Source organism: Nycticebus coucang, chromosome 22, assembly GCF_027406575.1.
Source record: "Nycticebus coucang isolate mNycCou1 chromosome 22, mNycCou1.pri, whole genome shotgun sequence".
NCBI lineage: Eukaryota > Metazoa > Chordata > Mammalia > Primates > Lorisidae > Nycticebus > Nycticebus coucang.
The window spans coordinates 13,757,487-13,777,530 of record NC_069801.1 but is presented as its reverse complement, the minus strand read 5'-3'; the positions used below and the strand labels follow the sequence as shown (position 1 = coordinate 13,777,530).

General features: G+C 51.8%; 1 protein-coding gene across 1 annotated transcript; it reads left to right on the top strand.

Annotated features, from left to right (window-relative positions):
• The first annotated feature begins 3,253 nt into the window (after positions 1–3,253).
• TAS1R2 (taste 1 receptor member 2) lies at positions 3,254–18,943 on the top strand. Its single transcript, XM_053576886.1, has 6 exons — positions 3,254–3,435; positions 5,236–5,536; positions 7,909–8,682; positions 11,448–11,657; positions 16,616–16,739; positions 18,015–18,943. Exons 1-6 carry the CDS (start codon positions 3,254–3,256, stop codon positions 18,941–18,943), a joined length of 2,520 nt encoding a protein of 839 aa, XP_053432861.1.
• Positions 18,944–20,044: the final 1,101 nt, after the last annotated feature.

Genomic DNA, 20,044 nt, shown 5'->3' with positions numbered 1-20,044 from the left:
TGTTTCAGAGGGATGTGGTGAGGAGGCTGTGGCCTCTGAGAATGGGCTCTGGGGCCTGCCCAGCCACTCTCCTCCTAGGTGCCTCTGGACCAAGCAGGCTGGTTCGGGGGCTGGCCATCTCCCAGCCCTTCCGGAAGGAGGCCTGGCCTGCCCGTGTCACCAACCTTAGCCATTAGGAGACAGATTTCCAGCAGCCCGATCTTGTCCTAGAGTAGGGAGTGCTGGGAGGAAAGAGAGAGAGGGGATGGGGGGCCGAGGAGTAAAGGGGAAGATGAGCAAGTGGGGAGTGAGAGCAGAGGGTAGTGTGAGGAAAGGAGCTCACGCATCCCCCAGTCCCCAGGGCCAGCCCCCATCCAGCTGCGGGGCAAGGGGAGGAAGGAAGTTCAGGGCAGCCCTTGGCCGACACGCCCATCTCCTTTCCGTGAGCATCAGGGGTGGCAGATGCCAAGGCAAATGGGCAGCTTTTGGGCTCGCCATTTCCACACTTGCCCTCTCTCGCCCCCTCACCTGCATACTTTGCATGCCTGTCATGGCTGTCCATCACCTTGGTAACCTGTGTCCACACAGGTACGAGCATGGGGGCCTCAGGCTCTGCACCGGCCCTGAGGGTGATGGGTCTGTCTGGCCTGGGCTATGTTTGACCACCCTGGGGCATGCACTGTGTGTGTGATCCTGAAAAGGAAGCACAGTGACACTGTTCCTGGGCATTTGTCCTCAGGGTGGCATCCACTCATCTCTCGTCAAGGCCAGAGGAGATCTTCGGGATCCTCTCAGCTTAGGGCTCCCTGATGAGCTCCACGCAGTGGCAGCAGCTGGGAGCTGGGTAGCTGGGTAGCTGGCTGGGCTGCTGGGGGTGTGTGTTAGTGCACAGGGCTTTAGTCAGTCTCTGGAGGGTCTTTGCCCAAATGAATGTTAAGAAGCACTGAGTCCATTTTACAGATGGAGAGACTGGGGCCAAGAGAACGGAAGTGACTTGTGTGAGGGTAGCCTGCAAGTTGGGGGCAGGGCTGGGCCAGAAGCCAGGACTTTGACTTTATCTCATGCTTGTTCTTCAGAGAGCTGGTCCATCTGCACTGACAGCTCACACCGAGGAGCTCTCCTTGGCAATGGCACAGCTTTGTACATCAACTCCTGGAGGCAGAACACACCAAAGTCATATGGCACAGGGACTAATAGCTTGGGCAGCCTGGGTTTAAGTTCTGGCACCACCTGTTAGCTGTGTGACTTCTGGCAAGTTGCTTAGCCTCTCTGAGCCTCACCTTTAAAATGGGAGTAAAAATGGCTACTTTAAAGAGTGGTTGTAAGGCTTAAATGAGACATGGTATAATAATGCACATAAGATGCTTAGCACCATGCCTGGCATTTAATACACTCTGGGAAATGTGCTATTTGGTGTTATAACTCCTCATCACCCCCTAGATGTCTGGCAGCGCAGGCAGCTGTGGTCTTGGAGGCCCCTAGAATGATAGTCCAGAAGGTCCTCTATCCCCAATCCCACCAGGCCAGCGTGGCTGTGGGTTGGGACATGCGACATAGGAGACAGCAGGCTGGAAAGGCCAGAAAGGGAGGATGAGTAAGCTGGGGTCAGGCTGGGGAGGCATCGAATGCTAGGACTAGGGGTTCAGACTTGGCTCTGTAGGTGATGGGGAGCCCCGGTAGGTGTTAGATCAGAGGAGTGTCCCGAGAGCTGTTTTATGGATTTAAACAGAGTGGGGCACACAGATCTAGAAAGGAGGTGATAAGGATCTGAGGGAAGGTGGGGTGTGAAAAGTGGGAGGGAGTCTGGGGAGTACACGTAGGGCAGAGGGGAGTCAGCACCCCCAAAGCCAAAAGCCCAGCCTCACATGAAGGGAGAGAAGGGCAGGGTGAAGAGAGGACCCCTCATTGTACAGATGAGGAAGCTGAGACCCAGAAAGCAGAGTGTCAGGCCCAGAACCCCCACCTCTGAGCACCCCACGCAGGCACTTCCTTTCATTTTGAGGGTCTCCCCTTCCTTACCCACTTGTTTACTCAGGCCCAGAAAGGGGCAGGGACAGACCCGAGGTCACAAAGGGGCAGGGAACAGACCCAAGGTCACACAGCAAATCCTGAATCTTTCTGTAGCACCAGGAGGCCTCTCCCTATTGTTTTAAAGGTCTATGGGTGACATCACTCCAGAAGAAGTTGAGGCAAAGGCTGTGGGGTGCTCTCCCAGCTCTGGAGCTGCTGAAGATACCCAACATCCTCCACGGTAACTTGGAGAAGCTTTATGACATAGAGGGGCACTTCCAGCAAGCCTGGTGGTGCCCCACGTGACTATTCATCCCATTCCAAGAAGGGACAGCCTCCTATTTGGCAAATCCCCCTTTCTCTAGGGTCTGCTCTGTACCCCACATTTGGCACATGCCACTTTATTTAATCCCCACACCAATCCCTTGAGGCTGGAAACATCCTCCCTATTTCAGAGGGGAGGAAACAGAACTTGAGAAAGTTTCAGTTACCTGCCCATGCTCAACCAGCAAATAGCTGTCGTCAGATCCAGGTGTCACAGTCACGTGGCCTCAAGGCTCTTTGAGTGTGGCAGACACACACCGCAGCTGGAACTGGTCACTGGTGTAAAGCTGGTCACACGTGCCTGGTGACTATACCAGGAGGCTTGCTGGTGGTCAGAGCGGGGGTGGTTTCTTGGAGCAGAAGCTTGGTCTCAGCCTTGAAGGAGGAGGTGGTTTGAGCTAGGATGATGTAGCTGGAAGCCTCTGCTAAGCCCAGAACCCAGCAGCCGTGGATGCACTTGTAACAGACTCACCTGCACCCTGCATCCTGCTAGGCCACATGTTGTCAGGGCTAGAAAGGAGCAAAACAGCATTACATGGCCAAGGGTCTCTGATTCCAATGGGTCTCTAATTCACTGGAGCCACCTCCCTCCATCCTTACAGTTAGTCACCTTTGACTTGAGGAATTTTCAACTGTCTGTTTTGCCAAACATCCGGGAGATGAGACCTATCCTCAAACAAGTGGCAAAAGGCTAGGGTGTGACTAAGAGAGCATCAGTTCCAAACACGGGTCTCCTAGAACACTCAGGCCCCCCTGTGCTCTAAGAAAGAATCATCCTAATTCCTGCCTCCTCTTCTGCCCCTACAGCCCTCAAACTTCTCCACCTGTCCCAGGTGCCCCATGGTCAGTGCTATGTAAATGTCTGTGCAAATGCCCTGGTGTCAACTTGCCAGCTCCACACTGAGGAAGGGCCGCCTCCTGAGACCAACACTTCCTAGCCATGGGGCCCCTGGCAAGGACGGTCTGCTCCCTGTTCCTCCTGCTGCAGGTCCTGGCTGAGCCGACTGAGAACTCAGACTTCCACTTGGCTGGGGATTACCTCCTGGGTGGCCTCTTCACCCTCCATGCCAATGTGAAGGGCATTGTCCACCTCAACTATTTGCAAGTGCCCCAGTGCAAAGAGTAAGTCCCCAGTGTGAGGCTGGAAGCGGCGGTGGGTGTGGGCTGGGAAGTCAGGGCTAATCCTATGGTCCTTGGGGGCAAGACCAGGACTGAGGGCTCAGATCACTCCTCCCTATTCATTGCCACATTCCCTATTCTGGGTCTACTCCACTGTTCCCCAGGGATGACCTGCACGCTCCACATTACTAAAATCTTTGGCAATCATGTTCTGAAACACAGATGTGGGTTGTCCCAATGTCACATTTCTTTATAAAGTGTTACAGATGTTTGAGCCCAGAGGGGCCTTAGAGACCATCACAACTACCCCCCATCCACTTTGGCAACTGGGAGACTCCCAACGAGTCTGTCTCAAGGCCTGATTTAAAAGCCTTTGGGAGGCAGAAGGTAGATTTTCTGTAGTAGGTTCTCAAACGGGAAGGGGAGGTTTGCATTTCCCAGGGGCTGTGGGTGGGCAGCAGGACTGCTTCCAGGACTGGAGGAGATTTCCTACCTCTTCTGTGAGCCCCCCGGGATGGCAGCATCACTTGGAGATTGGATGGGTCATCTTAACGCAAGCACAAAGGCTGGGACATGAAGCCAGCCTGGGGCAGGGAGAAAGGAAAGAGAATGTACAAAATGATTAAGCTTTGACTATCAGACACGCACTGGCTGGGTGCGGTGGCTCACGTCTGTAATCCTAGCATTCCGGGAGGCCAAGGCAGGAAGATTGCTTGAGCTCAGAAGTTCATGACCAGCCTGAGCAAGAACAAGACCCCCATCTCTACTAAAAATAGAAAATATTAGCCAGGCATGGTAGTGTATGCCTGTAGTCCTAGGTACTCAGGAGTCTGAGGCAGGAGGATCACTTGAGCCCAGAAGTTTGAGGTTGCAGTGAGCTATGATGATACCACTGCACTCTGCCAGGGTGACATGGTGAGAGTCTGTTTCAAAAAGGAAAAAAAAAAATGCAGCATTTATGACACTGGGGAAGATTATATGCTGGTTTAAGAATGGTGAAGACAATGGTGCCAGTGATGGTACTAAGGATGACACTGGATTTTCTGATGCTTATGATAATAGCAAGAAGCATAATGATATGTGGTGGTGGGGATGATAATGTTGATAACAGTTTGGAATTCTGGTTATCAGGAAAATGGTGAAGAGTATGATGCTGACGGTGATGTTGGTGGTAGTAATGATGGTGGTGATGATGGTGATAGTGATAGTGATAATGATAATTGTAATGGTGATGGTGGTGGTGGCAGTGATAATGGTGATGATGGTGATGGTAGTGGTGATAACGGCAATGGGGATGGTGATGGTAACAATGGTGGTCACAGTGGTGGTGATGATGGTCATGGTGGAGATGGTGGTGGTGATGATGATAATGATAATGATGATGATAATGGTGATGGCAGTAATAGTAAGGTGGTGGTGATGATGGTAATGGTAGTGGTGGTGATGTGACAGTGAGGGGAGTGGCAGGATATTGGTAATAGGGATAATGAGTGATGATGGTGATGGGGTAATGGTGATGATGGACGTTGTAGTGGGTGATGGTGGTCATGTCAGGGGAGATCGGTAGAGTGGTGATCAAGGTTCTAGGAATGGTATTTAAGGGGGTCATGTGGATCATAGGGACGATGGTGACCTTAGGGGTGTGCTATTATAACAATTCCAGAATCTTCCGAAGTGGCTCCTTCTTGGTCAATGCTTTGGCTTTCTTGTGGCATGGAGGAGGAACAGGCTGGTTTTCCCAATCCTTTCCCTTTCCTGCTTCCTCTGGACCTGCTGCCACCTCACCTTGTTGTGGCCGTCTAGGTACGAGATGAAGGTGCTGGGCTACAACCTGATGCAGGCCATGCGCTTTGCGGTGGAGGAGATCAACAACCAGAGCAGCCTGCTGCCCGGAGTGCTGCTGGGCTACGAGATGATAGACGTGTGCTACGTGTCCAACAATATCCATCCTGTGCTCTACTTCATGGCGCAGAAGAACTACTTTCTGCCCATTCAGGAAGACTACACCTCCTATGTGCCTCGTGTGGTGGCTATCATTGGCCCTGACAATTCTGAGTCTGTCACAACGGTGGCCAGCTTTCTCTCCCTCCTTCTCCTTCCGCAGGTGAGGTTCCTGGGCCCTGGAGAGGAGACTGGGAGGGACCAGAGGGTGGTTGGAGGTTGCTGGGAGCTGTGACACCATGGCACTCTACCCAGGGTGACAGCTTGAGACTCTGTCTCAAAAAACAAACAAACAAACAAAAACACTGCGCTTTGAACTTCTTTCGAAAATAATTTAAATAATGATCTTTAAAATTTTCTTGGCACACCAGGTGAAAATCACTGCTCTGTACAATTGCCTAGCACAGAGTCTGCCTCATAGTATGTCCTCAAAAAAGGGCCGTTAACATTACTACTATTATTCTATCACCATCATCATGATCGAACGCGCTTAGTCCAGTCCAGGTAGAGAGCGTCTGTAATTAAAAGAGCAGCTAGCATATGACTTGGCACACAGTAGGTCATCACAAATCCTGTAATTGTTGCTGCTGTTTTTATTATGCAAAGTACTTAGCAGCAGAGTTTGACACATAGTAGCTACTCAATAAATGTTAGTATTTTGATGTGAGACATCAAGTCAAGGGCTGAATTCATCATCTTTTAATACATGTAACATTTCTTGAGCTCCTACTATGGGTCAAATACTGTTGTAGGTGCTGGGATGGGACTGGCAACAAAACAAACATCACTTCCCATGTGGAGTTACTTTTCTTAATAGTAGGGAGAGAGACAATAAATGTAAATAAATTAGTGATGTAGGATGTTAGACGGTGAGAGTGCCATGGATAAAAGCACAAGTTGAGATCAGCTCCGGCATGTCACGGTGGGAGGAGAGGGTACAGACAGATTGCACTTTTCAACAGTGTGGTCAGGGGTGTCTTACTGACACTGGACAAAGATTTGAGGGAGGAGAAAGAGTGAGGGAGCTATGTAGGATCTAGGAGAAGAGCACTTGAGGAAGAGGGTTACCAGATGCGAAGGCTAGGAGGTGTCTGGCATGTTCATGGAACTAGATGAGCAGAACTGTGGCTGGGGGAGAGGGGGAGGTGACAAAATCAGAGAGGTGAGGGCTGGGCAAATGATGGAGCCCCTTAGGGGCTAGCGAAGGACTCTAGCTTTTCCTGGGTAACATTCGGAGGGGTTGAAGGGTCCTGAGCAGAGGAGCAGTGTGACTTGGTATGCGTCAGGGCAGCATCATCTGGCTGCCACGTTAAACATAGACAGTAGGGGGAAAGGGAGGAACATAATGGCACAGTGCAGGCCCGGAGGACGGAGGCTGGACTAGCTGGACCAGGGGGGAGTGGGAAGGTGGTAGGTACCTAATGGACACATTTCGCCGGGTGAGATTTGCCAATGGATCGAATGTGGCATGGGTGAGAGAAGAACCCAGGATGATGCCAGAGCTTTCGTCCTGAGTAACTACAGGGATGGATTCGCCATCAGCCGGGACGGGGAAGGGCAGGGGTGGCACAGGCTGGGAGGAGAGCAGGAGCTCAGCTGTGGGTGTGTGAAGTGGGAGATGTCAGATATGCAGCAGAGCAGGAGCCTGAAGTTCAGGGGAGAGGTCCAGGCCAGCTCTACCCACTGGGAGCTGTTGGCACGTGCTGGGTAAGATCATCTAGGCAGGGACAGGGGATGGAGAAAGACAGGGACCCAAGCTGGGTCCTCCAAGGTTAAGAGGTCATGGAGAAGAGAAGAAATCAGTAAAGGGGATGGAATACTCAGGGAGCTGGGAAGAAAACAAGAGGGTGGGGGCCTGGAGGCAGAGAGAAGAAGTGTGGCTCCTGGACAGCCCTATGATAATGGCGGGGAGGAAGGTGCTCAGGGCTACACAGTAGGTGCTCATTAAATGCCACTAGCTAATGGCCACCATAATGATGTCAGTCACCCCTAGCCCAAGGCTGTTTCTCACTAAATGCTACTGTGCTGGTGACCCTGGTATATATCACTGGGGTCAGGGCATGGGACACAGTAGGTGCTCAAAATCATGAGGTAAGGCACCTAGCCTAGGGCCCTGCACACAGTAGGTTCTTTTTTTTTTTTTTTTTATTGAGACAGAGTCTCATTATGTCGCCCTCAGTAGAGTGCTGTTATGTCACAACTCACAACAACATCAAACTCTTGGACTTAAGTGATTCTCTTCCCTCAGCCTCCCAAGTAGCTGGGACTACAAGCACTTGCCACAACACCCGGCTATTTTTTTGTTGCAGTTGTCATAGTTTGGCAGGCCTGGGCTGGGTTCGAACCACCAGCCCCAGTGTATGTGGCTGGTGCTTCAGCTGCTGAGACAGGCATGGAGCCTGTAGGCTCTTATGGTAGGTTGCTGCCTTCTGACCACGAGGATGGTGTAAACCACTTAGCCCTGGGTGCTCCCCAAATATCACCAGGACAAGGGCGCCTGGCTAATGGCAGCAGCCCTCCCCTCTCCTCTGGCAGATCACCTACAGCGCCATCAGCGACCAGCTGCGGGACAAGCGGCGCTTCCCGGCCCTGCTGCGCACGATGTCCGGCGCCGACCACCACGTCGAGGCCATCGTGCAGCTGATGGTGTACTACGGCTGGAACTGGATCATCGTGCTGGTGAGCAACGACGACTACGGCCGCGACAACGGCCAGCTGCTCAACGAGCGCCTGAGCCGTCGCGACATCTGCATCGCCTTCCAGGAGCTGCTGCCCACGCCGCAGCGCAACCAGGAGGAGACGCTGGAGGAGCATCAGCGCCTGGGGGCCATCGTGGACAAGCTGCAGCAGAGCACGGCGCGCGTCGTGGTGGTGTTCTCCCCAGACCTGGTCCTGCACAACTTCTTCCACGAGGTGCTGCGCCGGAACTTCACGGGCGCCGTCTGGATAGCCTCCGAGTCCTGGGCCATCGACCCGGTCCTGCACAACTTCACCGAGCTGCACCGCATCGGCACCTTCCTGGGAATCACCACCCAGAGCGTGCCCATCCCAGGCTTCAGCGAGTTCCGTGTGCGCCGCTGGCAGGCCGGCCCGCCGCACACCAGCAGGACCAGCCAGGAGGGCACCTGCAACCAGGAGTGTGACAACTGCTTCAACACCACCGAGTCCTTCAACACCATCCTCACGCTCTCGGGGGAGCGTGTAGTCTATGGCGTGTACTCGGCTGTCTACGCGGTGGCCCACGCCCTGCACAGCCTCCTGCGCTGCGACCAGACCAGGTGCTCCAACCACAAGGTCTACCCCTGGCAGGTGAGGTCTGGCCTGGGCCAAGCCAGCGCAGCCCGCTGTTGCCGTGGCGAGGGCTGGGCAAATGATGGAGCCCCTTAGGGGCTAGCGAAGGACTCTAGCTTTTCCTGGGTGATATTCAGAGGGGTTGAAGGGTCCTGAGCAGAGGAACAGTGTGACTTGGTATGCGTGAGGGCAGCATCAGCTGGTGGCAGGCACCTCCCACCCCCAGCCCTACCTAACCTGAGCCTCCCTTAGCGGTTTTAGGCAAAGGGCACAGAAGCAGCCCTGGGGCGTCCTCTTTCTCCAGACTCCTAGCACCAGAAGTTCTTCCTGGTGCCAAAACAAAATTCCTTTTTAAATTAACTTAACTGTCACCATCCAAGATAGTCTGTCCTCAGGGATTCAGGTAGAATTCCCTGGAAGGGAGTCCCAGAGCTGCGGGAGTCCCAGCGCCCCCTGCAGCATGTCCAGGGTCCAGGGCCGTGCAATGGGTTCCTGTTTCCCATGGGCTCTCTGAGGCCCTAGCTCAGGTTTATTGATCTTCTCTTAATTCTGTGTCACCTTGGTTCAAACCTAGAATTTAAATCTGTGTTTTCGTCTTTCTTTAGAGATAAGGTCTTGCTCTGTCACCCAGGCTGGACTGCAGAGCCATAATCATAGCTCCCTGCAGTCTCAAGCTCCTGGGCTCAAGAGATTTTCCTGGTTCAGCCTTGGAAGTAGCTGGAACTATAGGTGTATGCCACCACACCTGGCCAAACCTATGTTTTTCTGATTTGACGTACACACACACACACACACACACACACACACACACACACACGCACACTGTGAAACCTTTGGAGGTGTAGAAGGTCTTACTGAGGATAAGAGGGATTGACATTAGGGATGTGCACTTTATACTTTGCTATCAGGCATCTCTGTTCTTAAACAGTTCCTTGATTTTTCACAGTTTGGGGCCAGCCTCCCACCCTATTGCTCAACCGTATCTCCAAACCCTGCCCATCTTCCCTCTTTATTCTCCAGTGCCCCCCTTTTTCTAGATCCCTCTGCCATCCTGATAACTGTTCACTTCCTTAACAGAGCAATTTAGTCAGTTCTTAAAAAATTCTCATTCTATTGTAACTGTATTTCTGCACTCCATAATCTCAGAGCCTAACTTTGCAACCTAAAACACTTACCTTAAAAAACCCCCCCAAAACTACAGTTATTTATTAAAAGGAATTCTGATGCCAGTTGGTAAAATACAACAAGCCAATTTGGGGTTGGGGTGTGGGGGTAATGGAGCTAAGAGGCATGGAGTCCAGGACAGCCTCTTCACCAGGGATTGCCACGGGCATGAACAGTGTCATTGCCTGAATTACAAAATGATACCCTTGTGTGCATCATTTAGATCAAGATGCCCTTGGCTCTGGATGAACTCAGCCCTGTTGTGGGTGCACACCGTGGTGAACTGAGTGGGCTGGATTCCAGCCGTTCCTCCCAATTACCCTAACTGGACCTACCTGTGCAGGACACAACCTGCCAACCTGCGACTTGGGTGTGGTGTCCTTGTGCCACCTCCCCACCCCAGTGCTGGGTACTACCACAACACACAGTTTATTTTTGACATAACATGTACCCTAAGTTGTTTTTGTGTTTATGTGATTTTTTATCATCGATTGCCCAGCCCTGCCCCCTAAATGTGAGCCTGTGGGAACAGGGAACTTCCCAACCCTATTCAATGCTGTATCGCCAGTTGCTGGCACTGTCTGGCTCAGAGATGACGCTCAGTGAATGTTTACTGAATGTATGAATGAACAAATGGGCACTTACCATGCCTGGTGCTGTGCTAACCCCTTCGTTTGAATTATCCTTCATCCCCGCACCCTGTGAGTAGACACCTTTACTATACTGGTGCTTTTCCATATGCAGATGAAGCTGAGGTTCCAAGAGATGTCAGTCACCCAGCTAAGGACTGGCCAGGGGGTGATGGTAGGGAATGGTGATAAAATGGTGCAGGGACCATGAGGATGGCAACCCCCTGAGAGGTGAAGCAGAGAGAGACATAGATTAAAATCCCAGCTCTGCCACCACCAGCTGTGCAAACTTAGGCAAGTTATTTAATATCTCTGAGCCTTGGCTTATTAATAGCAGGACTATGTCCCCTGCTGGGCTATTGAGAGGATTAACTATCAGTAGAATTGAATGTACTCCTCCTCTTCCTCATTTATTTCTGACAGCAGGTGTCTGGGTCCAGGAAAGAGTGTGGGCTGGAGAAGTGGAAGGGTTTGCCTTGGGTGTGGGGCTGTGCTGGGGTAGGAGTGGCTAAGTGAGGAAGCAGCAACAGGGCTCAGACCCAAGGGAACAGCCCTGAGGAGCCCAAGTCTCTGCAAATAATAGTCCAGGCCCCACCTACTCAGAGGACTATAGGGCGATGCTTCCTAACCCACTGGGGATCATATCTGGATCCTCAAATCCCAAGTTGCTCAGGCCAGCTTTGCCAGATCACTGCAGGGGTGTGAGGGTTTTTATTGCTCCCACTTTGCAGAAGAGGAAACTGGGGTTCAGAGAGGTTAAGCAACAGGTCCAAGGCCTCACAGCAAGTGGCAGAGCTGAGGCCTAAAGTCAGATGCATCTGATTCCAGAGCAGAATGTTCAGCCACTGCCTCCCAACTGCTACCTTTCTGAAGATTTCTTGCCCCCATTTTACAGAGGTGGAAATCGAGGCAGGTGGGACAGTAGACTCTCTTCCAGGTCTAACCTGAACTCTGATGCCAGCTCCAGTTTTCTTCTTTCCAACTCCTCAGCTGCTTCAGGAGATCCGGAAGGTCAACTTCACCCTCCTGGGCCACCAGATTTCCTTCGACACAGAGGGGGACATGCCCATGCCCTTGGAGATCATTCAGTGGCAGTGGGACATGACACAGAACCCTTTCCAGAGCATCGCATCTTACATTCCCACGAATCGGAAGCTGAAGATCATCAGGGACATCTCCTGGCACACCCCAAACAACACGGTCAGCTCAGAGGGACTGGCTGGGACTTGGGGGCAGCGGGTCTGGGGGCTTATGCTGGGGTGGCCCTTTTCATCGGGGAGGGTGCCTGGAGAGTCTTCCTCTATAGCTTGTGGGACCTCTCTTTGTGGGTATGCAGTCCAAGGTCCTGCTGATGAGAACTATGGCTGTTCTGGGCTTTCCAGCTCCTTGGGACAGAGCGGCCCAGGGAGCCTCTACAAAGTAAACATTCACTGAATGAGTATGTCCTAGGACCCAGGCTATGAACTTCTGTTCTCCTATCAACCCTAGGGGGTAGATACCACCATTCTCCCCATGTTATGGATTAGGAAACTGAAGGCACATAGAGGTTTTGTGACCTGTCTGAGGCCACACAGCTTGTCTGGGGTGGAGGTTCTTTATATCTGGCATTCAGGCTACATCACATGGTTTCCTGCTCATGTTTTTGGTACGGTAGCTGTGCCTTCAACTGTGTTGACATCTGTCAGTCTAAAGATCCTTTGTTTCCCCCTCTTTAGACAGTAGACAATTGGAATTCTGCTGGAGTGCAGAGGGATAGAGACCAGTGTTTATCCTTCTAGAGGAGAGGATGTAGGGATCTAAAGGCTTCTCCATCATTCTCCCCTAGTAACCTCCTGCACCCCTTCACCCCCCCCACAGCACACTTTACCCCCAGTCCCAGAGGTACCCGACACTGCCAATTCCTCAGCTTCTCGGGATTTGTGTGGAGTCATTGGGTTGGGGTCTTCATCAGTTTCCAGGGCTGCCATAACAAACTGCCACCGACGGGGTGGGTGGGATGGGGGAGGCTCAAACAACAGGAATTTTTCGTGGCATGGTCTGGAGGCGGAAGTCCAAGATCAAGGGGTCGGCAGGGCTGGTTCCTCCTGAGGGCCCTGAGGGAGACTCTGTTCCAGGCCTCTCCCTGGCTCCTGGTGGTCTGTGACGGTCATTGGTGTCCCTTGATCATAGATGCATCACCCCAGCTGCATGGCATTCTCTCTGCATGCGTTTCTGTCTCCACATTGACCCCTTCATTAAGGACACCAGTCACATCAGATCAGGGACTCGCTTTTCCTCCATCAGGACCTCATTCTCACTAATCATAACTGAATGACCCTATGTCCAAATAAGGCCGCATTCTAAGGTCCTAGGGGTTAGGACTTCAAGGGGCACATTAGCAACCCATAACAGTGTGTTAGCTTGGGTTTCCTCTAGAAAGAAGAGCCTGAGACAAGGACTATAATACAGACGACTTATGTCAGGACATGATCGTGGACATGAACAGGAGTGGGAGACTGGGGTGAGTTCCAGAGGGAAAAGGAAAGTCAGTCCCAGAGGACGTTCTCCAGTCAGACACTGCGCGAGCAACTGGAGCTGAGTCTTGTTGGGACCTGCTAAAGAGCCTCTTTAGAATTGACTCCGGTCCCCTAGTGGCCGGGGGCCACCCCCTGGGGTATCAGCACCCTCGCACTCCAGGTCCTATGTGTGCAAGGGCCCAGCAGCTTCCTGTGAATACCCCACCCTGCAGCCCCAGGACAAGAGAGAGCCACGTGGCAGAGGCCAGGTGCTGCCAGGTCACACTTGCTTGAAATTAGTGGTTGCAACAGCTGGAATAAAACATAGGCTGAGAAAATGGAAGATTGGGAGGCCACAGAGATGTCTACTCTGCATTCACCTCACTGCTAGCATGTCGTTCCTCAAGCCTGGTGAGTCGCAGGGTTTTAGGGCAGCAGCTAGGTTAGGATTATCACAGATATTCATCCTTTGTCCTTCCCTGTCCGCTCTGGATTCCTCCCTCCTCAACCCCACTCGAGCTCTCTTGGTCATTTGCCTGGAGGGGTGGTCCAGACCTCCATCCCCGAGGTGTCTGAGCCTTCAGTTAGTTGCTTTTGCCCTTGCTGGGCTGGACCTGCAGCCTCTCCATGTGGATAGTTACCAGTGAGACAGAGGCACCAAGGAGACAGCTCCCCGGAGAGCTCCCTGTGCTCTTTCCTGCCCACTTGCAACCCCAGCTCCTCATGCCAATCCATGTCACTTACCTCCCCCTTTCTTGGCTTCTTATTCCCTGGCCTGAGGCTCCCCCACCCCCAATGACCAGGTGGCAATCACAGAGCCCTATTGTGTCTGCTGGTGGAAGTATTCCCTCTCTGGGGACCAGAAACTCTTGTCGAGTGAGTCTAAGATGGAAGAGGAAGAAGTGCCAATTCCACAACAATGAATAATGGTGGCGTTTCTTCCCCCTTGTGGTTGCTGGACCACATATTCTAGCTGTTGAGATCACAGCACAATACTCTAGCCACTTCAATGATATTCAATGCCAATATCTCATCCTAAGTGGCAGTGTCCTCACCCCACAGGATGTGGTCCCCAAGATGATACCTTAGCTAACATGACACCATCCGTCGTTGTTTACAGACTGGATCCTTCCAGTTGATATGGTCTGGGTTAGGGCCAGTGGATCCCATGGTCATGTGTCTGTGACATGCCTCCTTCGCCATGAGATGTAAGGTGATAGGGGATTTTGCATCAGTAAGTCATTTTAGCCTGAAAGCCCTGGACAGCGATGCTGTGCTGAAGTCAGAGAGAGAAAATTCTTATGAGGGTGAATCATTACTTCCTCCAGAGAGGGAAGGATCCACTATAACAGATCCACCAGCCATTGGTTGGCTGGTCATCTTGAAGTACGGTGCCAAATCAATGGATCAGCACTGGTCAGGGTGGGTGTTAAGCAATAGCAGCTGGATCACCCAAGGTGGGAGGGAACCCAAGCTGTTGGACATATGCTCACAGCCTCCATCTCTGACACCATGACCACTCTGTGCAAGCCCTGGGGTGGCAGAGGCCAGAGGCCAGCTGCCCTCCATTGGACAGGTCATCCTTTCTGTCTTGTTTCGGATTTCTCTCTCTGTGTGTTCTCCAGCTGGTATTAACATGAGACATGAAACCTTCATGCTTTGTGCTCTTTCTAGGCCCCTGAACAATCAGCCAAGTCACTCAGCTTTGCCTAGGAGCCCAGGGCATCCCTCCTTTAAGACACCTCTCCATCCACACAAAATGAACAACCACGCAGCCCCGGTGCGGGCAGCTCTGTGTTTGAGCAGCATCTCCCCTCATCCTTCAGAATCAGCCCTGAGAGGGGCTTAGTGCGGGAACAGACCACTGTCCGCTCTCTAATGAGAGAGAGCCAATGCCAAGCTGACCTTGCGACTCATCCTGAATGTTCTCTTCTGTCTGCTGACCACAGGGAATCCCTCCGTGTGGCCATAGGTGTGATTCAAGGGGCAGGTATTGTTATAACAGAGGTCAATATAGGAGTCACAGCCATCAATTTAAAACATTTCCTTGTACCCACTAGAGCTTCTTGGGTACTATTTCCATCATCTGAAGACTCGCTGCTATTCCTATCTCCCCAGGAGGAGAGTCACTTGATGTCCTGGGGTGCAAGTGGTTTGTTTCCATGATGGCCTCCAGGACACCAGGAGTTGATTTTCAGAGACTATCTAGTATGTTGCTGTAGAAGGCCTGGCATTGTTGCAAGTCTCCTTCTGGGGCTTGCCCATCACTGTGCCCACGTATAACTCAAACATAACGAGATCTGTTTTGTCATGTGGCTCAAGTGGCAAGGTCACTGTCATGAAAACTAGGGCCTCCGTCAGAGTCATTCTTCTTTTACTCTCTGCCTTGAAACTGGAAGCCTCTGAATCTCCTGGTCAATGGGTCCGGGTTGCATTTCCAACAGTTGATGGTGTCCCCCAAATCTAAAGAGGTTCACCAAGTGCCATACTTTAATGGCAAGAGGTATAAGGTGTATGACTTGTCTTTTACCTTAGAGTATATTTCCTGGAGTTCCCAGGCCATTGGACCCCTAAAAACACCATCAATATGGCAGATTTCCCTTGAATATTTGTAGCTTTTGTCTCCCACCCTCTGGCTTTCATGGATCTTACTAGGACATAAAAAATACTTGCCATTTCCCACTCCCCAGATCCAGTCGGCTTGGTGTCATTAACATGGTAGGACAGCACGATGTTTAGCAGAATGTCAGGATGAGCCACTCTGAGACAAGATAGTGGATGTTAAAGATCTGAGGAGACAATGAGTATTAGTAATTCAAGATCAATGGCCTTGGCTCCGCACCTGTACCTCAGTGGTTATGGGGCCAGCCACATACACTGGAGATGGTGGGTTCGAACCCAGCCTGGGCCTGCCAAACAACAATGAAAACTACAACCAAAAAATAACTGGGTGTTGTGGTGGGCACCTATAGTCCCAGCTACTTGGGAGGCTGAGGCAAGAGAATCACTTAAGCCCAAGAGTTGGAGGTTGCTGTGAGCTGTGACACTACGGCACTCTACCGAGGGTGACATAGTGAGACTCTATCTCAAAAAAAAAAAAAAAAAAATGAGTGGCCTTCTCTGTGCTAGGTCCTAGAAATACAGCAATAGAACAACGTATGGGTCACTGCCTGGCAGCTCTTGCTCACCTGAACAACCCCTGCTCCTCCAGAAAGGCTGTTTTAACTAAGAGTCTGGGTTGGGAGTGACAGAAAATGACATAAGCAATCATAATTAAGATTAACAATCAGCAAGAGTAATGATCAGTGAGAGTTAACTTATTGCCTCATAGAAATGAAAATCTGGAGGTAGAATGTGAAGCCTCATGCAGCCGTGGATCCAGAGTTTCACTCCATCTCCCAGATCGTGACAACACGGCTGCCAGCATCACCAGGTCCGTGTCCTGTCCTTTCAGCAACATCAGAGAGTCTGTCTCAACAGTTGGGCACTTCTACCAGAGGAAGGTGGATTAGGTCTTGAGCAGGCAGAGGCAATTCCAGCATCCCTCCTCCTCCCAGGCAGCGACCCAGGTTTCCTTCTCAGAGCATCCTGCTGGTTGGGGAGAGGAAGAGCCCCCAGAATGTGGGAAAAGAGGGCTCAGGGTCTCTTTCCCTCCTCCCCCAGATCCCTGTGTCCATGTGTTCCAAGAGTTGCCAGTCTGGGCAAAAGAAGAAATCTGTAGGCATCCACCCCTGCTGCTTTGAGTGCATTGACTGCCTGCCTGGCACCTTCCTCAACCAGACTGCAGGTACAGGGCGCAGGCGCCGCCCCGTCCCGCCCCACCCCGCCTGCCCCACTTCTGGGATCTCCAAGGCTCTTCCCATTTGGTGGGGCCTCTGGAGTCTCCTCCAGGGCTTGTAAGTGTCTAAAGGTCCAGGACCATGTCTGACTCCTCTTGTGTCTCCCCAGTACCTAGTGTGGAGCAAAATCCTCAATACAGGCTGGTTTGGTGGGGAGGGAGGAGGGTCAACACCCCACCCACACCCCACTCCCTGTGGCAGAACTGAGCCCCACTCCACGCACAGCTCAGGGCCTAGGGGTGTCAGGCAGGGGAGCAGCAGCTGGAGCATGAATGAATGCTTCTGCCAATAGAAGTTTCTGGCAGAGAGGGACAGTATGTGGTTTATCTTTTTAGCCTCCCAAGTGCTTAGGGTAGTCTGGAGTATATAATTGCTCAGTAAAGTTAAATGATTTCCTTGCTTAGAGGAATGAATATTTCTTCCTATAGATTATAAACTTACAGAAGGTGCAGACCATGTTACTATTCTGTCCACATTAGGGTTTAGTGTACAGTTCAGGAATTTTTTTTTCATGACTTCGTGAATGTAAATTGAGTGGGTGAGTATGTATCTCAAAACAGAACTTACTGGGCAGCACCTGTGGCTCAAGGAGTAGGGCGCCAGTCCCATATACCAGGGGTGGCGGGTTCAAGCCTGGCCCTGGCCAAAAACTGCAGAAAATAAATAAATAAATAAATATGAAAAAAACAGAACTTACTGTGTGCCTATTAGAGCACAGAGCTCAGAGCAGGTTGAGTGATGCTACTGGCCTTCCTCTCACAGCTGGCCCTGAGCCTGCAGGCACTGTCTGGGTTCTATTCTTCTACCGCCCATAGCTGCTGCAGTAGGTGGTGCTCAAAATTATTTGAGCCGCAATGAATCCCCAACAATAAAAAAAAAAAAAAAAATTATTTGAGCCGGTGGTTAAATGCCTCTCACATCAGAGAGGAAGGTCTTGGAAGGGAGGATCCTTAGTTGATAGGCTTGGAGTTAAGGAGACCTCAATTCAAATCCTGCCTCTGTAACTTACTGGCTTTGCAATTTGGGGTAGATTATTTAACCACACTGAGCCTCAGTTTCCTCATCTGTGAAATGGGGTTGCTGTGGGAATTGGATATGCCAGTGCACATAAGGGGCTCAGGGAGTGTTGGCCATGAACACAGGGGTTGCCCAGTGCCAGGACTGCAGGACGTGGGTGCTAGAGGGTGGGATTAACTGACGGAAGTTGCCATGGGCTTTTCCAGATGAATATGACTGCCAGGTCTGCCCGAGTAACAAGTGGTCCCACAGGAGTGACACCTCCTGCTTCCACCGGCGGCTGGCCTTCCTGGAATGGCACGAGGCTCCCACCATCCTTGTGGCCGTGCTGACTGTCCTGGGCCTCCTCAGCACCCTGGTCACCCTGCTTGTATTCTGGAGACACTTCCAGACACCTGTGGTTCGCTCGGCTGGGGGCCCCATGTGCTTCCTGATGCTGGTGCCTCTGCTGGTGGCCTACATGGTGGTCCCAGTATATGTGGGGTTACCCACGGTCACCATGTGTCTCTTCCGCCAGACCCTCTTTCCTCTCTGCTTCACCACCTGCATTTCCTGCATCACTGTCCGCTCTTTCCAGATCGTGTGTGTCTTCAAAATGGCCAGCCGCCTCCCACGTGCCTACAGCTTCTGGCTGCGCTACCACGGGCCCTATATCTCTGTGCTGCTTATCATAGCACTCAAGGTGGCCATCGTGGTGGGCAACTTGCTGAGCAACAGTCCCAACCCCACCACCCGTGCTGACCCCGACGATCCTCAGATCATGATCATCTCCTGCAACCCCAACTACCGCAGCGGGCTGCTGGTCAGCACCGGCCTGGACCTGGCCCTCTCCGTGCTGGGCTTCAGCTTCGCCTACACGGGCAAGGAGCTGCCCACCAGCTACAACGAGGCCAAGTTCATCACCCTCAACATGACCTTCTACTTCGTCTCCTCTGTCTCCCTTATCACCTTCATGTCTGTCTACAATGGGGTGCTGGTCACCATCATGGAACTCTCCGTCACTGTGCTCAACCTCCTAGCCATCAGCCTCGGATATTTTGGCCCCAAGTGCTTCACGATCCTTTTCTACCCAGAGCGTAACACACAGGCCTACTTCAACAGCATGATCCAGGGCTATACCATGCGAAAGGAGTAGCAGCCACAGGCATCCTGGATGGGGGGTTTTGCACTGGGGATTGGAAATCAATGGTGTTCCGCTCCAGGTAGATGCGGGGACGCCCTCCCTGAAAAGTACCACATCTCCCTGGTGTCTGAGGATCTCTGCATCCTGGCTGTTTTTACCCACTTAATGATTCTGTTCCTTTCTCTTGAGCTATTTTGCTTGTCAGGCACTGCCACCCCATTCTAGAAAACTCAAGGTGACAAGTTGGTCTCCAAGGCCAAAGTCTGATTTAGCAGCCTACTGCCGCCATCTGGTGGTCGCACTGGGCATCTGCAGGTTGCTGTTCAAGGCAAAGGGGAAGCCACCTTGGTGATCTGGGCTGGGCTTGGTGTGGGAGGCCTGGGTCTGCTGGTTAGAGCTCCAGTAGTGCTGTCTGGGCACCACCCGCTAGCTCTGTCACGTGGCTATGTTTTATTTCCCCGTTCCCAAAGAGCTCGGGGACCAGGGTTCTGTGTTATGTCTAAGTGATGGCTGGGCATGGTGGGTGCTTTGTAAAAGCTTGTAAATAAACCTTACGTGGGTGTAATGAATGAGCCTCCTTCCTGTCTTCAGAGGTCAGAAGTTTCCTGAGAAAGAATATGTGGAATTAGAGAGACGTGGGTTTCGATCCCAGCATTGCCACTTCCAAGCTGTGTGATTGTGGACCAATATTTTATTTTCTCTGAGCTTACGGTTCCTGTCTCTAAAATGGGAATGCTAGCTGCTTCATTGGGGACATTTAAGGATTGGAGATAATGTGTGTGAAGTACATGCAGTAGGTGCTCAATAAATGCCATCCACTGCACATCCACAAGGCCCTGGAACCATCAGGGACAGTAGCAAGGTGTGCTTTTAGTTATTTATTTTAAGACAGAGTCTCACTCTATCACCTTGGGTAGGGTGCGGTGGCATCATAGCTCACAGGAACCTTAAAATATTGAGCTTAAGCAATCCTCTTCCTCAGCCTCCCCAGTAGCTGGGATTACAGGCACTTGCCATGACGCCTGGCTAGTTTTTCTATTTTTAGTAGAGACAGGGTCTTGCTCTTGCTCAGGCTGGTCTTGAACTCCTGAGCTCAGGCGATCCACCTGCCTC